General features: G+C 43.6%; 1 protein-coding gene across 4 annotated transcripts in view; it reads left to right on the top strand.

The window, feature by feature from the left end:
- DMPK (DM1 protein kinase) overlaps positions 1-16,251 on the top strand; it is a 751,292-nt gene that overhangs the window by 664,640 nt on the left and 70,401 nt on the right. For all 4 annotated transcript variants that reach the window (XM_069207733.1, XM_069207732.1, XM_069207734.1 and 1 more), the window contains exon 12: positions 1,316-1,413. In XM_069207733.1, coding sequence (XP_069063834.1) covers positions 1,316-1,413 — 98 coding nt within the window. The remainder of the gene's footprint in view (positions 1-1,315; positions 1,414-16,251) is intronic.

The raw sequence follows: 16,251 nt of genomic DNA, 5'->3' as shown, positions 1-16,251 counted from the left end.
CATGTGAAAGGAAAGACTGCAGGTGAAGATTGAGATTCTGTTTGGCCAGTGTATGCGAGTCAACGGTACTCTTGCTCTGACTTCTTTGCCCTTCATTTTACCATGTTACACAGCCGAGTCTGCACTTGAGGTGACTTATGCTTTTGTCCTTTTTGGAATTTTACTTAAACTGAACATGTAATCTATATCTTGGCATAAAGTACAAGGTAACTGTCAAACACACATTTAATTTCTTTTAACACAAAGAAAGCTTCGGGTGGAAGTAATGCAAATGCTTGTGCATCATACCTCTGTCTTTCTGTAATTCCTGTGTGATCAACCCTTTAGGCTGGCTACACATGAAGGAGTAGTCCGACATTAGGAGCTCTCATCCTTGTAGGAGATCCATGGCCATTAAGAGGAACCAGTATGAAGGCCGAGATTCTTTATAATGCCCTGGATCTCCAGTGCGGCATTACATTATTCTTTTAATCACCCCCTGAGGGTATGTTACTCATAATACATGGTACACCATCGCCTATCAAAAAAACACTAAAATCATTGGTGTGCCTTTTAAATGAAAACCGCAGCATGGTTGCAGACATGAAGAAAGAAAGCAGAATCTGTAGAGCACAAGTGAACACACCAAAAAGTATTCAGTAATTTGTTTATAAAAAGGATATTAATAGTAGTTTAATATAGGACGGATTAAACAGTTATGTTGTTCAGCATGTTCAGAAACATGCAGTTTCCGTCTTTATTGTAAATAACTGCAATTAAAAAATGAAGGTTGCCATACATTTCCTTTACTGTAATCACTGTTTATTTAAAAAAAAGTATATCAGAAGTACAAAAGTAGTTCTCATTTTGTTGTTTACACTGCAGTTCTTATTATGTACTGTGCCCTACTTTTCATCATAGTTAGAGGTTCTGGCAGCAGGCTTAATGATGTCACAACTCAGCTTTAATAACATATTAGAGTTAGGTGGCCACGTCATTTTATTATTACTGGTGACTAGAGACATCACAACTCAACTGTAATACGGAAATTAGAGACAGGCGTTTATAGAGTGATTGCAGACTCCCATGTGTTTTAGTTGTTTATAGTGGGGCTAATGTGACCTAGTAGGACCGCTGACTAGCTTTGTGAGATTGTGCTTCTTTCAATAGTACACCATGGAGATCAACAAGTCAAGCTTCCAATGGGAGGACCTACTCAGTGTTGCAAAACTAGCATAATAAATATTCCCCCACAATGTCCTGCCAGTGTTCTGACCCATCAGTGTGAGCCTCCTCCTAGCATTGCACTGAATTCTCTGTTTATTCCCTTGAACAGGCAGTTGAAGAAGGCAGAGAAGAGAAATCTGGAACTGGAAGCTCAGATCAAGAACCTAGAAGAGAGAATGCAACTGATGAACTCAGAGTCCAACAAAGGCAAGTCTTCATGTCTCTCCCTCTTTGCTTATGCTGATCTTTATCTTTCACTTGACCATAAAGGTAGGTCTAAAGTGAAAACATTCTGCAATAAACATAGAAGCTTTCACACATGGTCTCAATGGTTTAGGGCCTGATTTAGAGTTCGGGGGAAGGGCACTCCGCCAATTACTATGTGATGGAGTATCATGTCTACCAGCTTTATGGTCCACACACCCTCTTTATAGTTGGGCAGACTGTCACCTTTCCAACAGTGGTGCCTCCCCTGGCTCCAAAGAGGTGTGGGCTGTCGGAGTAGGAACATCAGACCACCTGTCCGGTTTAGAACGGATGGTTTGATTTATTTTTTTCCATGCATGACCACCAGCAAAAACCTGGTGGTCTCAAACCAATAAACTCACAGGGTGTGGTGGGGTCATTAGTTTGTTTTGTTTTTCAGAAAACAACTACTGCTTTTGAGAGTTTGTTTTTAAAAAACAAAAACGATTTGGTGCACAGCTGCTTGAAAGGCAGAGGATGCCTCTCAGACTTACAGTGCCTTCGGAGAAACTGCTATGATGATGGTTCCTCTATAGGAACGGAGATCACCGAAGGGTCAGCAGTGGCCTCTAGATAAGAAGGGCCGTACTCGATCAAGGTGGCAGACATAGGGCCTGATTCTAACTTTGGAGGACGGTGTTAAACCGTCCCAAAAGTGGCGGATATACCACCTACCGTATTACGAGTCCATTATATCCTATGGAACTCGTAATACGGTAGGTGGTATATCCGCCACTTTTGGGACGGTTTAACACCATCCTCCAAAGTTAGAATCAGGCCCATAATGTCCTCTGCAGGCTGCCCATCCAACAATATACCAGGCCCTTAATCTAGTCAGCAATAATGAAAACATAACTTAAGTTGATTTTAAGTACTTTACTAGATGTATTTGGACATAGAGGTTACAGGATTAAAAGCAGCTTTAACAGCTCATCTCTGAAATCTAGTTGATTTGCACAAGAGTTTTATTTTACCTTGCATTGTTTTTAATGTAGGACATTTGTGCCGGCAGTCTTTCATTTAGAAGTTTTTGTCTTTCGAAACCTGCATTAGGGAGAGACAGTGATTTTGCTAGGTATGGTGGACAGAAAATAGGGCCAGGCACCAAAAGAAATGTATCCCCCTTTACAGAGTCAGATAGCAAAAAAAGTGGCCACCATTCACAAATGGGACAATCTTGAACTTGTAAAAACACTTTATAGGTGTTTTTCATAGTATGGGAGACTGCATGCATTTGTGCTTGCTGCAGGCAGTGTTTGTGGTAATTAGAGAAATCAACAGTAAAATCTGGCACACCAGGCCATAAAATAGAGCCACAAAAAGGGAAACAAGCATTTGTAATGCAGTCGGTCTCGTGTTTGCTCGAGTTAGAGCTATTAGCGTCGTAAACTCCTAACTGGACTTTTCTTGACACGTAAATTGAAAGTGAAAAGCAAAACAGTTGACATAAGCAAGCCAATTCAAAGCGCCACGGCCGCCTTGCATGCAAAGAAGTGACACAAAAGGAAAAATAAGTTTGCTCGCAGTCAAACTTATCGGTAAACGTGCAATTATCCATGTAACAGGGTCGATGGCCAACAAAACTACCCCAAGGAGGGACAAACATAAAGCATTTAACAATAATAAAGGATTTTTGAAAGGCAAGCCCATGAACCAGTGATAGTGATGGGCCTGCGGTGGGCGTGGTTAAAAGCTCACAGATAGATTACAACATATCAGAGCACTTGCGCACTCAACCTAAAAAAGTAGCTCCTAAAACAGGAGCATTGGATGGACACAAGTACTTGGGCCATGCTCTGAGGGAGGGCCAAACACAGGAAGAGGCATGACAAATTTATGCATTGGCCAAACGGGAACAGAGGATACGAGAGCAATGCTGGAGCGCACAAATGGTAAACCTATGAAGCCCACCAACTGCAAGCATGTCTCTTCGAGACAGCACATGTGCTGTCTAGCCAAGACTTAAAAACGGCCCACACACTGTTCTGTGAGACCAGTCAATCACGCAGTGCTTGATTGCCCTTTAGACATGTGCAGCAGTGGCATTTTTCTCATACTTATGCGTTTGCCTCATTTGCAATTTAATCCATCATCTGCTGCATAATCTGTTAATTTTAACAAAACAAATATTTCTAGCTCAAATGGTTCAGAGTTACCAAAAACACAGTGACGGGTGTTGCCACGCATTGGAAGGCCCTTTGCAAAGGTTTATTGGTTACCTTTCTGTTGCTTATTGCTAGATTAGGGTGTTTAACTGGTATTAAAGAGGTGCAACCTATGCTCAGACATTGTTAACTAGTGTAAAAACTGAAAAATAATGAAGTAATACTATTAAAAATTTACACTTTACCCTGCATAATTTGATCTTCTAGTTGCATAATTGAGTCCTCCCGTGCTACATAATTCCAGTGGCCTTGCCTGTAGGCCAGGCAGACCCTGGAGACACCTCCCTGGGAAGGTGACGCATTGGTCTCCCAGTGTGAAAACGGATCAGCTAGAAACAGGATACCACTCCAGCACTTCGCATGGAGTGAGCGAGGAGGACTCACTATCCGACAATTGAGTGAACTCTGGGGATTCATCTCCCACAAGTTTAAATGGAAAACCCACAGAAAAAATCATCACTATAGAAGAATAAAGTGTGCTCGTCTGCACAAAGTAACTGGAGTCCGCAATGTCACGTGATACACACCTATTAAATTACAGGCAATCAGAGGGGATTAATCTCCCTTGAACTGCAATGAAAATGAAAAGATAATTCAGGATTAAAGTGTTTATGTGCGCAACCTGAGGGGATTCATCTCCCTAGAGGTTTAATAGAATGGACTGCTTAAGTATAAATTACATTATAATTGGGAATTAAACTGTTTATGTGCATAGAAAATCAAGGGAATCCCAATGGGCGCAGCCGTCTTTTCCCATTAAGTGTAATTTTTGGAGAAACAGGATTCATCTTCCCTGGCGATGAACGATAAATGGATGGTGTGTGCACCGAGGGAGTAAATGAAGTTTCTGCGTGCAGGATGCCCCTTCCAGTAGAATGAACGAGGGGTTCCAGGCACAAGCTGTGCCCCTTCTTCCTCGAGTTTGAGGATTCATCTTCGAAGAAATGAAGTGAAGTGAAATGACCACGTGACGACCCCCGACGACCCCCTCCTGCTCACTCGTACCTTAATAGTTTCGGAGAGGGACATTCCCACGGTCACACAGTGCACCAGCCAGGACTAAAAGCAAGTCACCCAAAACGGTGAATGAGGAATTTAAGTGTAAATGAGAAAGGGGAGAGAGACCCGAAAGTGAAAGTAAACAACAGGAAAGTAAAAACAGAAGAGAAAGTAAAAATAAAAGTAAAACCAGAAAAAAAAATAGAAGCGAAAGTAAACACGAAAAGCTGGAGACTATAAAAACGAATGAAAAAGACAGGAAAGTAAAAAGGAGAAACTAGAGGGAACAGCTAGAAGTGCACGAAGGAGGCACGCGAACAGAGGTGTCCCGAAGCCTACTTTCGGCTGTCCCAGAGAGAGGAGTTGAGATGAGCGGAGTGGCCAATCGAGGAGCATGGGTCGTCATCTGAGAAGGACATCCGCTTGCTCCTGTCCCTGAGGCTCTAATATGCATTATAGCACCTAGAATCATGTGGCATCCATGAGTAGTGACCACGGTGCATCCCTCTCCAAAGCCGTGATCCCTTTCACGGCAGAGGTGTGGCGACGGCTCTAACTGTGTAAATGACCCAGCATCATGGACAAATCACGCAAGTACCTTAAGTGACGTGTACACTACTGATGCTTTTGTGTCTCAAGGGGAGGACGGGCGGGGGTGTGAATGGGGAACATTTTTCACATTTTTTTTTTTTAAACGAGCTCGATCGCGCTGTGTAAAACCCAGTGAGATTGCGCTGTGTAGAAAATAAATATAAAAAGTAGTCCAGAAACCATGCTGAAAACATGGAGCCTCAAATGTTTTCAGTAGTTGGCCGGTGCACTCGTGGGTGGCTAAACACCGGAAAATGCATGACGTATGCATGCCTTTCACAAATGAAATCATATGAATTTTTAAAGGGGAGCCCACGAACCAATGAAAGTGACAAGCGTGACATGGGCGTGGTTAAAGGCCCACAGAGAGATTACAACAGCGGCCAGAGCGCTTGTGCACTCGACTCTAAAAACAACCACACAGTGACCTAGCAGACCAGCCCATCTGACACTAATAGGTTGCCCTGTAGGCAGGTCTGAGCCTGCACACTGGTGGACCAAATAAGGTGCTACATGATCCAGAACAGAGCTGGTGTGTGTCTAGAGCTGCAGAAGCCAAGCAGCACTAGAGTTATCTCCATAAAACCTTATAACGCATGAGTAGGCTGTCCTGTTTTCATTGTTCAGCTTTTTTGGATTTCAGTGGTATTTTCTCAGTGTTTTATAAACCTTTTGAAATCAGAGCTTATAGTGTTTATTCAGCTGCCTAATCCCCAAAACAGAAAAAAATTGTGTTTTTCCTGTACTTAAAATCATACTGTTTTATGCAACCTAAACAACAGTTAACCTGTTTTTTGTAAGAAATCCTTAGCTCAACCTTGACAGCTTGGCTCATGCATGCCATCTAGTTAAGTTGCAATGTAATAAAGAATGAAGGAACTTTAATGTCAAGTTGAAGTTAGATAGATAGATAATTGTTTAGTTATTAAATACACGTTTAATAATTAAAAAAAATCAAATTCCTGAAAAAAGTGGATGAAATTGAGTATACAGTCCTGAAAAATCTCAGTGACACTTAGCCTGCTGGGGGAAGAGTCAGTATCACACAGTGCATCAACATGTGGGCTACAGACCCTTGCAAAGTGTAGGTTTCCAGCTCATATGTGAAGACTCTCTAAACCTAATGACAATCTGTTTTATTGTTTGCCTTCACCATGATATCAGTTGGAGCCTCAGAAGAATTTGCTTGGGTTTTGGTGGGGTATGAGTTGAACTCAGTCACTTCTCAGCATAAATCCCACCACCTCTTTATAGCTTTCCCCTTTCCTCATCTTCTCCTACAACAGTGAACATTATTTGATAATTGCCAGGGCTGGGTATATTATAAAATATCAAACACAACCTAGAATGGCGAATAGTCCAAAAATAGCTAACCCTTATGTTGTTCAAATTTAATTTAAATAAAGTACACAGGTACAGTTCAAATTGTTCAGAATGATGTCCTACTCACTGCAGGCCTTCTCGAAGGTGCAGGGTAAATTCTTAGTTCTTTAGTTCATAGAAGTTGAGTCACTGGTTCAAACGAACAGACTTGTTTGGTGTGACGTGTAAGTACAAATGTGACGTCACAATGTCTGAGCCCCTTCCCTTGAAGTGTCTGAAATGTGGCGAGGCTCCAGAAAGATGGTCACATGGCAAGTTGAACTGCCAAGAATCTATCGTTGAGGCAGAGATCAGTTCAGAGCTAGGCTTCTCAAAGGTTTCAGATAATGGTTTGAAGAGGTGTTCAGTTAGCTCCAGGTATCTCTGGTTGCTGCTGCTCAATGCTAGTGCTGTACTTGGCTTGAATAGAAACTCGACATGGAGAGTCTCCGTTGCTCAAAAGCTCAAATTGTTCAGGATAAGTTGAACATTTATCTATTCAAGGCTACATGCACCGAACAAAGCCTCACCCCATAACTGCCTCTCTGAGTAGTTTCGTTTCAGTGGACGCTCTCCTCAGCCCTCAGCAATCTGGCTCCCACAGCAAGATCATCTTAGGCATTAAAGCAACCCCTAACAGGCAGTCTTTTCCCTCTCAGCTCTTCATTACCCACCCCTCTCTGAAGAATAGTCTCCAGAAAGAAGGCTGTCCCAAAGAATGGGACAAAATGTAGGTGTAGAATGTAAGACAGAACGCTGTTGCTACCACTTTGGGGACGAGGGCTGCAGGCAGAGGTTCAACACTGAGTGAGAAACGATTCTTTCCACTTCTCAGGAAGTCAGCAGTTTACCAGGGCAGTAAACAGAGATCTTTTCTTTTCTTCCTCAGTTCCAGTCAAGTTCTTTGCCTGGAGAGAGTCAAACATGGTATTTTAAAGAGTAAACCAGTCTGCTGTTAATTATGATGACAAGTCAGTCCTAATAAAATTGCCTGGCACCCTTCTCTTCGATTTTAACAAACTGATACGTTTCCTTTCTTCTTCCCATGCTGTGTGGTAGTGAAACTATTTCAGAATTCCAAGCACCAAAAACCAAGATGATAATTCCCTGTTTCAGCTATATGGAAAGCTCTTAAGTCTCTGAATTTCACCCCTGGCTTTCTCAGTCCAGCCCAATGAATTTTCAAAAACGCGCACTCTCCTGCCCTAACAACTGGTGTTTCCTGCTGTGCGAGGTTCTACTTGGTTGGGAGGGACCAAATCTGTGATAGGAAATGTAACATAGATGGCGTTTCAAACACAGATGTTCCATCTGTTTACTGGTTTCCATTATTGATACTGCTATACCGATCCTTTGGAAGGTAGACGCAAACAAGAACATAAACAACGTGTGATCACAGAGAGGAATGTGCGTGCATTTATAAAATGTATTTCACCTGATCTCGGGTACAAAATGTCTCATATTCTATAACTAACTTAAGGTTCAGAGCCAATAAGAACTTACCTGTATCATTGTTCTTCGCAATACGAAAACAGGGTAAGCAGCTTGCTGGCAGACTGTGAAACCTTTGACCATGGGCTGGCTAATGACAAGGTTCAACATCAGGCACACATGGAGAGCAAGTAAATTCCATACATGCCAGTAGGCCTCACACACAGACCGCGGATAAGAGGCAATCACAGAAGTGAGCGCACATAGCAACGGTGCAACTTCCAAAGGTCACAATAAATGTCCCTGGCAGTGTCATTAACCCCTTACACATGTGATATGCTAAGCTCTGGTTGTCAGTTATGTGCTCTGTGCACATGTCTGGTATCCACTGGTACACAGTTTAACATAGTGCCAGGTTTTGTCTCATGTACATGTATGTGATTGAGGAGCATAGAATAAACTCTCGCTCTGCTAGATTCTGCTAGATCCTGTCACATGCCAAAGAGGATCGCAGAATGGATCACATGCAGGATCACATGCTGCCCAAAGCTTCCTTTTTTGCCTTCGAATAATATACATTTGTATTGACTCTTTTCCATAGTGCTTTATTATGCTGCTTTTATTCACATATCTAACATACATCTGTTGTCATTTGGGTAGGTCTGAAAGTTGATTCCTGCCCTTGAAGGTGCCTATATAAACACTCAGTAGAAAAGCACTAATGTCTCTCAGTATATCTGTGGTCATCTTGCTCCTATGTAGATGTCTCAGGTCATCCAAAGACCTGTATATCGTACCTGGGGTCTCCTCCATGCCTGTGAACAGTATACGTGGTCCTGCTCAGCTCTGCCATAGCTATCCATGGTTATACGCTGGGCTTTTAGAGAGACCTGTGGTCCACTGCCTACATGTAAGCTGTATCTTTGGTATTATGAAATGGCAGTGGAGATTCTTGTTGCCCCCTACATACCTATACATAGTGCTTGTTGTCTTCTGCCAGGGCTGTCTATGACTCTCTGTATGCTTATAAGAGGGATTGGTGGTCATCTGCCTACACTGAAGCAGCATTTTTGGTCCTCATCTGGGCTAAGGTATCTTTTGTCCTTACAGGTCCACAGTGACTGTCTGTTGTTCTCTGCAGGGTTATAAGAGGGGACTATGCGTATCCCTCTACGGCGGGCTATAAGGCTATAGAAGGCCCTTTACTGCTCTACGAGTGCTGTCACCAGCTTTGAACGGTTATGAAAAGGTTTTGTGGTTACCTTCTCATATGCAAACAATATCTGTGTCTCTCGACAGGGGTATGAGTGACAGATGTATTTTTTGATTCACTTTAGGGGACAAATACTGAGATGGACCCATTCATTTGTGCCTGCATTGGGGAACAGACTGGATAGACTTTTTTTAAAAACTTTATCTAGAAATAAAATAGTTGGGAAATCTGAAATGTATGCCAATTATGTGCCAAATGTGGTAAATCCACAATTAGGGGGTAAGTGCTGCAGCTACAAAATCTCATAAACCCAATGGCCTTCACCAATGTCCAGTGTTTTATCATCAATTTATTGATGAAAGAGGAACAAAACCTAAACATTTTATTTCCAGCCACTGCGCTTTAGCTGCACTTGGAAGAAAACTATTGTTTCAAGCTATGTACCACAAAACATAACATATAAAATATGTAATGTGTAAGATGGTCCTTTATTGTCATTTTGGGGTTCTGGTGTCGTTTATAAAACACTCAGCATTCAGCCTTATAGGTTATGATGTCACCATCAGATGCGTTGTGCAATACTGGACCATATTACATAGTTACCCACTATGTTAAAAAAAGTTTGGAGGGGGGTGGGTGTTTAAACTAGCAGTGGTTTCCCGTTTTAGCTCCCACGGCAAATTTGCCGAGCGATATTCCAAAAAGCACTGAACACATTTACACCAAATGTAGCATGAAAGTAGAACTTTACTCAGAAATCATGCTTTTTTGGTTTGATGTAAATCCGTTCAGTAGTTTTTGAGAAATCAGCATTTGACAAAGTTTAAGTGAGGGCTCCAAAGGGTTAGCACTTTTATATATGCCTGCCATTTCAACTGTCAAGTCATGATTCGTGAATCTTATCAATCACATTTTGAATTATTATAAAATATATGATTGGCTGGATTAGAGTTCAGTTTTTTTTCGACCATCTTGAAACTTATGAGACGGTTCTGAAACGTGAGGCTGAAAACATGTCTTGCTTGGAACTTGGGTGTGAATGGATCGTCGTCTAATCTGGTGAATTCATGTTAGCCTAATGAATTTAGAAGGGGACCTCCTCCCAAAAGGTGGTGCAGGTTTTATGAACGTTCTTACCTTTGTTAAATGAAGGGCATTATTTTTTCAAATAGATCAGTCAAATATTGGAAAATTGATCTAAAACCAGCCAGTCAGTGAATAACCAGTGCACACCTTTTTGAGGTGGATTGATTCATTGACAATTCATCCCAGCAGTAAGATGTGGTAGTTTCTGGCATACCCCTATAGGTCTTTTAGAGCAGTAACCCATTTTTAAACTCATTCATGCCCAAAGACAATCACATTATGAGTCACTAACCTTGGCACAGATAGCTGTGTCAGTGAGCATGGATAATCTTAGAGTCATTTTGCTAGCAGATACCCCGAAAGCTTCTGCAGTAGTAAATATGTTTCCCTCATACATCTGTTGTCTCAGTAATCAGACCCCATTAGACAGGTATGATGCCGGTGATCATACCCCACCAAAATATGTATTGTTCCAGTAATCAGGCCCTTATTGTGCATTTTCTGTACTGGTGATTGTGCACCATTGCACAGTTAGTGTGACAGTAGATGACCTGGCAGATCAAGTGATCATCACTAATCCAATCAGAATCAAGAATCAAGGTATACTGTACTCAGTATTAACCTTCTGGATTCTCTGCAGCCTGTTACAAACCCTTCCTCTCACCTGCTATAAACTCCTTGAATCGCAAGCTCATTCTCTTTTGAGATACTGTAGCATCAATGTATGCACACTCTGTACATTAGATTAAATGTGACCCTCGTGGCCCACACATAAAAGTATGTAAGTTTGTCTTGGATCGCCCCCAAACTCACCTGTCTTTGTCTTTATTGTCTCCCTGGTTTCATCTGTGCTATTCAATATTTGCATTTGCCCTTTGGTAGATATCATAACAACTTTAGGCGGCAGCTTCCGCATTAATGTGGATGTCAACCAGCTATAAGTTGGTCTCCTTGACTGAATTGAAGTCTATTATCCCCACCATTGTGAACAATATTACCAAGATGAATGAGAGTATGATTTGGCTGAAAGCTGTGTGTAGGAAACTACCATCTTTCTTGGCATGTTGCCTCCAATTCCTGCCTGTATGTCAGTATGTTTTTGCCTGTCTCACTGGGATCCTGCTGGTCAGGACCCCAGTGCACATAGTTTATGGCCTAGTGTGTGCATTGTCAGTAGTGCTTAACTGTGTCACTGAAGTTCTGCTAACCAGAACTCAGTGCTTATGCTCTCTCTGCTTCCAAATGTGTCACTATAGTTTAGTAACTTCATTTACCACTTCCAGTTGGCACACTGGACCCCCTTTATAAGTCCAGAGTATATGATACCTAGGTAACCAGGGCATTGGGGTTCCAGGAAATCCTTATGGGCTGCAGCATGTCTTTTGCCACCCATAAGGAGCTCAGACAAACCCTTTTAAAGGACTGCCACTGCAGCCTGCGTGAAATAGTGCACACACTATTTCAGAGCCATTTTCACTGCTCTTAAGTAACTTATAAGTCACCTATATGTCTAACCTTCATCTACTAAAGGCTAAGTGCAAAGTTACTAAGTGTGAGGGCACCCTTGCACTAGCAAAGGTTCCCCAACGCTGTCCAGGGCCAATTCCCCGGACCTCATGAGTGCGGGGACACCATTACATGCGTGCACTACATATAGGTCAATACCTATATGTAGCTTCACAATGGTAAATCCGAATATGGCCATGTAATGTGTCGAAGATCATGGAATTGTCCCCCCATTCCAAATCTGGTGTTGGGGGGCAATCCCATGCATCCTGGGGGCTCCACCATGGACCCCAGTACTGCCAAACCAGTTCTCTGAGGCTTACACTGCAGCTACAGCTGCTGCCATCTCACAGACAAGGATCTGCCCTTCTGGGATCTGAGCAGCTCAGTCCCAGGAAGGTAGAACAAAGCATTTCGTTTGGGAGGAGGGTGTTACACCTTCTCCCTTTGGAAATAGGTGTTACAGGCTTGGGAGGGGTAACCTCTCAAAGCCTCTGAAATGCTTTGAAGGGCACAGATGGTGCCCTCCTTGCATAAGCCAGTCTACACCGGTTCAGGGATCCCCAGTCCCTGCTCTGGTGCGAAACTGGGCAAAGGAAAGGGGAGTGACCACTCCCCTGTCCATCACTACCCCAGGGATGGTGCCCAGAGCTCCTCCAGTCTGTTCCTGGCGTTAGCCATCTTGTGTTCCAAGGTGTTGGGACACACTGGAGGCCTCTGAGTGGCCAGTGCCAGCAGGTGATGTCATAGACCCCTCCTGATGGGTGGATACCTGGTTAGGTAGCCAATCCCCTCTTAGGGCTATTTAGAGTCTCTCCTGTGGGTTCCTTTTCAGATTTGGCTTGCAAGATGCCACCCGGAATCCTCTGCAACTCCTGCTTCATCCTCTGACCTCGGATCAATCACAGACTGCTCCAGGAACCGCTGTAACTGCAACCAATTATCCAGAAGGGCTACTTCGACTGTGCAACTTCAGCTCCAGCCAGCAACTGCAACAGTTTCCACAGTGTTCATGCTCAGAGGACTCCCTGTCTTCATCCTGCACCAGAAGGACCTAAGAAATCTCCTGTGGAGTGACAGAGTCACTTTCCTGCTACAGCAGGCAAGTTCTAAGACGACGACCGGTTCTCTTGGACTCCTCTCCATGCTCCTTGGAACACAGGTGGGGCGCCCCTTCAACACAGGCTGTCCTATGGTTCAGCTGTCCAGATTTGGAGGAGGTAAGAGCTTGCCTTCCCCGTTTGCGACAGTACCCCTCTGCACCGCGTCATCTTCACCTCCTGAGGCCTCTGTGCACTATTTGCAAAAATCCTTTGTGCAAGACCTGGCCCAGGTCTCCAGCACTCCATCCTGCGACGCTCAACTCTCTGAGTTGATCTCCGGCGGCGTGGGACCTTCTTTTGTAGTGCTGCAGCAACCGCAATTTGCACCTTCTTTGTCCCCGTGTCCTGGGACCTCCGTGGGTGCTGCCTGGTCATCTGTGGGTTCCCTCCAGTGTTGGGAGCCTCCTCTGCCTTCTCAGTCCAGGTTGAGGCCCCCAGGGCCCTCCTGGGTCCAGGCAGTGAAATTTTTACGCAAACCGCGACATTACCTAAACCAAGGCCTGTTGGACGAATCCAGCGCTGCAACTCACCTGCATCCAACATCTCGACGTGGGACATGCTTTGCATCACACAGGAACCCGCAGCCATCTTCTTTGGTGCTCTTCTGCAGACTTCTTCCAACTGGAGAACCCTCTTTTGCACCATCTTCCAGGTTGGCAGGGGCTCCTGTCCTTTCTGGAATCTTCTGCGACTTCTGGACTTGGTCTCCTCTCTTTACAGGTCTTCAGGACCAGGAATCCACCATTTTTTGCTTGCAGTCTTGCTTGGTTCTTGTAAGAACTCTTCATGACTTGTAGTGTGTCCTAGGGAAACTTGCAGTACTTTACACCTACTTTCCTGGGCTCTGGGGTGGGGTATATTACTCACCTTTGTGGTTTTCTTACATTCCCAGAGATCCTCTACACATTACACTTGGCTAGAGGGGATTTCGTGGTTCGCATTCCACTTTCTTAGTATATGGTTTGTTTTGCCCCTAGGCCTATTTCTTCCTATTGCATTCAAAGGTATTTTCTATTGTTTGCACTATCCTATGACTATTTACTTACCTTGTTTTGGTGTCTAGTGTATGTATTGTGTATAATACTTACCTCCAGAAGGAGTATTGCCTCTAAGATATTTATGATCTTGTGTCCCTAAAATAAAGTACCTTTATTTTTGGTAACACTGAGTATTGTCTTTTATTGTGTATAAGTACTGTGTAACTATAGTGGTATTGCAGGAGCTTTGCATGCCTCCTAAATCAGCCTAAGCTGCTCTGCTACAGCTAGCTCTAACAGCCTAAGCTGCTAGAACACTACTACATTTCACTAATAAAGTATAACTGGACCTGGTACAATGTGTAAGTACCCAAGATACCCACTACTGGCCAGTCCAGCCTCCTACATTGTGAAGACCAATTGTCAAACTCTGGGCACTCCAAGAGTTCTACTAAACTTCTGCTTCTTCTGCCAGAGCCCGTGGGTGTTTTACTGTAAAGGTTTAGGCGCATCTTAGACTTCACCACATCACACATAGCGCAGGAGCTATTCTGCTTCTCCAAAAGGAACTAATTAGCTGCTGCATGTTCAAATCAACCTCTTTGTATAACTGGAGATTTTCTGATGGACAATCTCCCTTATTAACATCCTTCCCCAACATATCAGAGACACCTCCAACCTCTACTGTTTTACAGAAATGTCTCGACACGTAGCTCTTTGGACATGTTTTACTACTTTATTACCTCCTTTGTACAAAATAAGTGATAAATTTACTTGTGAGTCTTTGGGTGTACATATGAAGAATGACCTGTTAATTGAAAAATTATGCAGAGATTTTTCATACAAGTTTTCCATACAAAGGCATGCTGTTTACCACAGTGATGTAAACATGACTACTTTTGTGTAAATATGTACCACAGTATTCGTATAAGAGTAATTACACCAAAAGTCTAAAGGATGCAGAATTGATTATTTAAATTTCTAGTTACACTAAGCACCTAAATGGTGTGAATTTCTAAAAACATATATATGTAATTTTGTGATAGCTAAGCTGTTTGTGACAATACGGCTAACTGAGTTTCATTGAAGACCACCCAACATCAAGTTATCATCATGTGTGTAGTGAACGTTATCATGTAAATGGCTCTAAATCACCTTTAGAGTCTTGCTGCTCTCTCAAACGAATTCTGGGATTTTAATTGATTGGAGGTGTTTGGTTGTGTTTTGTTGTGAAGGTGTGCTGGTCGAAGTGTTGTTTGATTATGGTCCTGTTGGTTAACAAAAAAAGTAACCCATTACTCAACTTGTTAGGAGTGTTTTACATTGTATTAGGTTGATGGATCTATGGGCTAAAGACCTATATTTCATTTTAGAGGGGTGTACAGTTGTCCATTACTTGGCCCAAGCTGAGTGTCTACTATATTGTCATTAATAGATAATTTTAAGTGTATGTGGACAGGACAGAATATGCGTTGTTGTGTGGTAAGTTATGTGGAAGTTTGACGATAACTAACTATAGGGATCATTATGACCCCGGCGGTCGGTGTTAATGTGACGGTAGTGCCGCCAACAGGCTGGCGGTACCTACTGCCACATTATGACATTGGCGGGTTGGCTGAAGCCAACCTGTCAATGTACCACTCAGACAGTCATGGCGGTAGCAGCCGCCGGACTGGAGATAACCATCTCCAGCCCGGCGGCCGCTACTGTGCTGCCAGTGGTATTACGACCATGCCTATCGCCATGGTTTCCGTGGCATTCTTAACGCCACCAAAACCATGGAGGTAGGCCCTATCAGTGACAGGGAAATCCTTCCCTGTCACTGATAGGAGGCCCCCACGCCCCTAAACTCCCCAGACACCCCCCACCCCTCCTAGATCCATGCCCCACCCAACTCACATGCATACACACATTCATCCACACATACATACACGCACAGATACAGACATCCACGCACACATCCGCACACACATTGAAACATACACGCAGATACGTATTCACATTTTCATACATTCACGCACTCACACAGTATCATTCACACACTCACACACCTACTTTCATGGACACACACACCCTATTCACACACTCACACATCCATGCACACACCCCGACACACACACACACAAACAACGCCCCCCAACCCCCTCCCCTGTCGGAAACCCGACTTACCTGGATCCAGGGGGTCTTCTGGCAGGGAACGGGATGGGGCGCTGCTACCCCCAGCAGTGCCCACCAGGCCTTATTATTTTTCATAATACGGCAATCTGCCGGCAATCTACTGGCGTGGCGCTGCTGGTGGTAGCAACGCAACCTTATCGCCATCCGCCAGTATGGGCACAGCTGGATTTCCGCCCTTTTTGTGGCGA

Source organism: Pleurodeles waltl, chromosome 9 (assembly GCF_031143425.1).
Source record: "Pleurodeles waltl isolate 20211129_DDA chromosome 9, aPleWal1.hap1.20221129, whole genome shotgun sequence".
Classification (NCBI taxonomy): Eukaryota; Metazoa; Chordata; class Amphibia; order Caudata; family Salamandridae; genus Pleurodeles; species Pleurodeles waltl.
This window is presented reverse-complemented; position numbering and strand designations above follow the sequence as displayed.